Consider the following 5,766-nt stretch of genomic DNA (forward strand, 5'->3'; position numbering starts at 1 on the left):
TTTTCATGCAAATTCTTCTGCTAGTTGGGGTTTAGTCCAAATCTGCATCCTTTCCTTCAAGGCTCAGGGGTCCAAGATTATCTTCTGTGTCTGTGTTAACTGGTTTCCCTTTTCTTTGTTGAAGAGGGTCTGTGCAATCCTTCTGCCTAGTCCGCCATCTTGCCCCGCCTCATGAGTACAGCTTTTGAACGAGCTTACTAAATAAAGCACCCAGTGCTTATTAAAATAGGGAATTTCAGTGTAATAGGTGAAATAGACATTTAAACAAATTGCTAAATTTCAGAAAACTTAATTTGTGGAAACGATCACCAAAACCTAGTCAGACCTTTATGCACAGAGTTACTTTCTATTACCAAAAAAATAATTAACTTTTAGGTGGGTTCTAGTCAATGTACATTATGTCATTACATTTGTTTTCATTCAATAATATTTGTGAGTCAAAGATATATAGATTTCAGATGAGAGAGCAATATAGTGTGAGCCAAGACTTTTCCCCTGAACATCATTACTGAAATTCCATATGTTTCCACTTGTCAACAATACTAAATTAAATTCATATTGTTTATTTCTCCAACTGGCTACTCCTGTTAATTTTGCTACTCTTAATAATAATACCACTACCATTTTTCCCATTGTTTAAAGTGAAATATTATATTATCTCTTCTATACTCTATATCCAAAGAGTTGTAAGTTCCTTCATTAGAAGAAAGTGATACATATAGCTCTATAGTACAGTTATAATATAAATGTAGAATGGAAGTGAATAATAGGTATTATAGATTACAGAAGATCTCTGGTAGTGCTGCAGTTAATGCATTGAGTTGCTAACCAAAAATATGGCAGTTCAAACCCACCAGCTGCTCCCGAGGAGAGAGATGAGGCAGTATAGTATACTTCTCTAAAGATTTACACCCTTGTAAACTGTATGGGGCAGTTCTACTCTGTGCTATAGGGTTACTATGAGTCTGAATTGATTGGATGGCAATATGTTTGAGGTTTTTTCTTTTTTTTTTTCTTAATCTTATGGTCATTATCATAGTTCATGGCATTGTTATCTTTTGTAATACATCTTTATGATACATTACAATTCCTCTATGCAGATATGGTCCAATTTTCCAAGGTTTCCAAATCTCTGTACATCCAGTCTCTCTTCTTATGAAAGTTGTCTTATAGCCATGGACTGGTACAAGAAATTTTCCTAAAGCATACATTCTCATCAAGCTGGAAAAACCTTCACTGACTTAACATAAATATGGAATAAAGCTTATTCTAACTAATATTTCATTAAAATCTTCCATTCAAAAAATATATATATATATCACTGGTATTGAGTCAATTTCTACTCATAGCAACCCCTCCTTGGGTTACTCAGGTGGTATCTCTACAGAAGCAGATTGCCCAGTCTTCTTTCTGAGGAGTAGCTGGTGGGTTTGAACTGCCAACCTTCTGGTTAGCAGTCAAATACCTTAGCCACAATGCCACCAAAAAATCTTCCATTATGTGATGTCAATTTGTCTTTTCAGCTTTACCTCTTATTACTACTTTTTTGTGCACATCATTCTCTAGTTAATCTATTGTTATTTCCATTATCTAATGATATTCATGCTTTCTAACAACTAGAATGGCATTTTTCTTTTTTTTTCTTTTTTTCCTACCACACTCCTGTTCAATTCTCAATGTCCAGACTAAAAGATCTTTTCCTTAATTTTTCATTCTTGTTTACTCTCTTTTGTTTCATTTATTTATTTTCTATTCCATGTTCTCTGTTCTTCCATGGAACATTCCCATCTCCTTTCCATTTCTTGGGGTATGCCTTACAGATGTTTTTTTTTTAATCTCTTCTCCCCTACTTGGGGTCAACGATATTGTTGTGGCTGTTGTTATGTGCCATCAAGTCAGACCTGACTCATAGCAACCCCTCCTTGGGTTTCTGAGGCAGTATCACTATGGAAGTAGATTGCCCAATCTTTCTTCTGAGGAGTGGCTTGTGGGTTTGAACTATGAGCCTTCTGGTTAGCAGTCAAGTGGCTTAGGCTCTGCACTACCAGAGCTCCTAGTGTTCAAGCGTAGTGCTTAATAAAGTTTGTAGTAAAAATAAAATAAAATAAAATAAAAACTCACTGTCATTGAGCTGATTTTGACTCATAGTGACCCCCTTTGGATTTCTGAGGTGGTGGATCTTTAAGGAAGTGCACTGCCTACTCTTCCTTCTGTGGAGTGCCTTGTGGATTTGAACCACCAACCATCAGGTTAGCAGTCAAATGCCTTAGGCACTAAGCCACCAGAACTCCTTAAAGTTTGTAGCAAATCGGAATTTATTTACAGATTATTGGGGGAGGTGGCATAGTGCCTAAGGCACTTAACTGATAACCAGAAGGCTGGTGGTTCAAACCCAATGGCCACTCCTCAGAAGTAAGGTTGCACAATCTACTTCCATAGAGATACCACCTCAGAAACCCAAGGACTACGAGTCGGAAATGACTTGATGGCAGTGAGTTTGGGTTTGGTTTACTACAAACTTTACATACATACATACATGTATATATATATACACACACACACACACACACACACACACACACACACACACATATATAAAGTTTGTAGTTGATCCCATATATTCTGTTAATGAATTCTGATTTGTCTACATTAACAGGCATAGAAGGATTTAGTCCAAGGAGATTCTTTTAGCAATTTGAGGCTGATGATGGTTATACACGAGTAACTACAAATCTGACGTTTGTTTGCATTTCCTCATGGACATGCAAAGAACATTGTTTCTCTGAACAGTATAGCATTTCTTTAGTGTAGGTAATCCCACCACATTGACTTCCTTTATCTGTCTCTTTGTGAAAATTAACCTGGGCACATTTGGGCTAGCAGTCACAGCCATAGCCTCCCTTTATACTCTGATCTGTCATGAGAGACAGTGATCTGCTAGGCAAGGAGAAGGGAAAGAACTATATCTCACCACCCAAGATGTCACAGAGCAGCATAGGGAAGGGGCAGATGCCACTGGATAATTAATAGACAGCACTAGATCTCCTCTTTCCTGGCTAAGGGATACTTTGTCTGCATATGTCCAATTCACTGAGGAGTCTACTTCCTAGGAGACTCAGTGGTCAATCCTGATTATAAATAGCTGACTAGTTTAAGCATGGTGATCCTATTCTCTTCCCTAGAGAGATTTCTTTGGTGATGTGTAATCCAAATCTGGCCAATGGACTATGAAAGAAATTTTGGTAGAGAAGTATCTTCATTCTTGAAAAGAAACACAAAAAACAAAATCTGTTTTGTGTTTTAGTTGTGTCTGAATATGACATTTGGTACCATGGCCATTGTTTTGTGACTATTATCAGGTGCTATACTTTGGACATTGCTGACATGCTATGAGTTACAATGCAGAGACACAGAACAAACCTGTTAACTTGATAATATTATCACAGTTCTGTAGGCAACTTACCTCATGACTTCTATTAATATGGAACACACATTTTCTTTTCGGTTTTTTTTTTTTTTTTTTTTTTTTTTACTGTTAGTTAATTCCTGGGTTTGCATATTAGATCAAAATGTTATTTTAACAATACTCAGAATCACATTTTTGAGAGCTGAGATGAACCTCAGGAATACTTTAGTATAATTCAGCTGAGACAATATTCATCAATGAACAACATCAACCTCCTCATTTTTCAAGAGCTATTATTACCAACGTCAGTATTTGTACTTTTTTATACTCAGAGATGTAATTAAAATGAAATAAAATAAATGCAGACAATCATACTCATTGACAACAAAAAGGATATTTCCCTAGCAATGCTGTTCCAACTCTATAATCACTGTAGCTCTTGCTTGGATGGAAGTTGAAAATAAAAAGAAGATTTGCCCTCTCAAAGCTGATGATCTTATTGGATTCATGCTGTTCACTCACATAGGCCTGTAAGAATGAACACACAATTATTACATTAAATATTACCTAGATGTGGCTACAGGTATTATTTCCAAGAAATAGTTTTCTTAATAACTTTATTATTATTAAACCAAAAATGAAAATGCCAGTGTGATGCAGTGAATGACTTAATATGGTTCTTCTAGCCATGGTTGTTGTGACTCCCACCAGATGACTGGGTGGAACTATGCAAATGTGAGGTATTTTTGGGCCACAAAGTAGATTAGATAGCTTAATAAAAATTTAAATAAGGTACATGATGGCACCCTTGTGGTGGTTGTTGTGTTGTTGTTGTTATGTGCCATTGAGTCGGCCCCGACTCATAGCGACCCCTCCTTGGGTTTCCGAGGCAGTATGTGGTGGTAGGACCATACAAATAAGGTTACGTGGAACCGTAACATGAGGATTGGTCAGTTTTGTCATTCTGCTAGGCTTAAAATGAGCCACCCCAGAGGCAGAAAGGAAGATCTCACTACTGTTGAGAAAGTGCAGCCAGGAGGGGAATATATCCTCGGACCCAAGATTCCTGTGCTAGAGCTCCTCAAACTGGGAGACAGAGAGAGCTGTAATCCTTTGCTGAGATGGTGAGAGATGGCAAAGAAAAAGCAGAGAGATGGTGTAGCAGAGGCAGTAGGGTCAAAAGACCAGCACGAGACTGAGCAGAGGCTTCCTGGCCCATGGAACAAGAAAGATGAGTGCCTTTAATCAGGAAGCTTGCTGGTGGAGTAGGGTGCTTCTCTATGTACCTATCAGCAAAGCTAAAAGAGCCTTGTAACACTGGCTTGAGCAGGGCAGTGACTGAGGCAAGAAAGAAGTATGCTTGTGCCACAGCTGAGAAGATGCTGTTCTGATTAAAGAACTGTTTCCTAAGTTATTTTTTGATGCTGAATTATAATCAGTTATTTCCCTAATAAACCCCATAATCATGAGTATTGTGTTTGAGTTTGGTGTAGCCGTTTTGCAATGAATTATTAAACCTAGCTCTGGTAGCATAGTGCCTAAGGCACTTGACTGTTAACCAGAAGGCTGGTGGTTCAAACCCATAGCCACTCCTTGGAAGGAAGATGCAGCAATCTACTTCCGTAGTGATACTGCCTCAGAAACCCAAGGAGGGGTCACTCTGAGTCAGGTCTGACTTGATGGCACATAACAACAACAACAACAACAGCAGAGAAGTAGAGTGCCATAAAGAGACAGTTGTGCCAGAATTGGCAAAAAGACTGGAGGGCGGTGGCATACCTGACCACTGCATCATAGCAATCAGCCTTGGACTGATGCTGCTGATGGTGATTCTCTCCCCCTCTTGAAGTGAGATGTGGTCAGAGGACACAAAGGCCACATCCTCTTTCCATACAGCATATAATATTTTTTGAGCATATTATAATTTTACCATGTCAAATTCTAAGCCAACAAGAATTACACAATTTGCTTAAAAACAGAAAAACCACCAGTCACTTTCCAATATCAAACAAAGCATAACCAGAGGATTAGTGTTGTGGCTTAGATTTTAGGTAAAAAACATGGCTGCTATACTATATATAAAGTCTCTGTGTTATTGCTGTTGTCGTTTTGCTGTCAAGTCAGACCGACTCATAGCTACCCTTCCTTGGGTTTTCGAAACAGTATCACTACAGAAGTAGATTGCCCAACCTTCCTTTTGAGGAGTGGCTAGTGGATTTGAATTGCCAGCCTTCTGGTTAGCAGTCAAGTGCCTTAGGCACTATACCACCAGAACTGCTCCTAAAGTCTCTGTGTATGTGCCTGTATTAAAACCAACTAGTTATTCTTGAGTTAAATCCAACTTATGGTGACCCCATGTG

At 38.3% G+C, this 5,766-nt stretch overlaps 1 protein-coding gene across 1 annotated transcript in view; it reads right to left on the reverse strand.

Moving 5' to 3' along the window:
• Positions 1-5,766, reverse strand: part of GBE1 (1,4-alpha-glucan branching enzyme 1) — a 509,345-nt gene that overhangs the window by 44,441 nt on the left and 459,138 nt on the right. Inside the window, 1 exon segment of the mRNA XM_007934918.2 lies at positions 3,804-3,934. Coding sequence (XP_007933109.2) covers positions 3,804-3,934 — 131 coding nt within the window.

The sequence above is a fragment of the Orycteropus afer genome, unplaced genomic scaffold (genome assembly GCF_000298275.1).
Source record: "Orycteropus afer afer isolate SDZICR_OR568_19922 unplaced genomic scaffold, OryAfe1.0 scaffold00022, whole genome shotgun sequence".
Lineage (NCBI taxonomy): Eukaryota > Metazoa > Chordata > Mammalia > Tubulidentata > Orycteropodidae > Orycteropus > Orycteropus afer.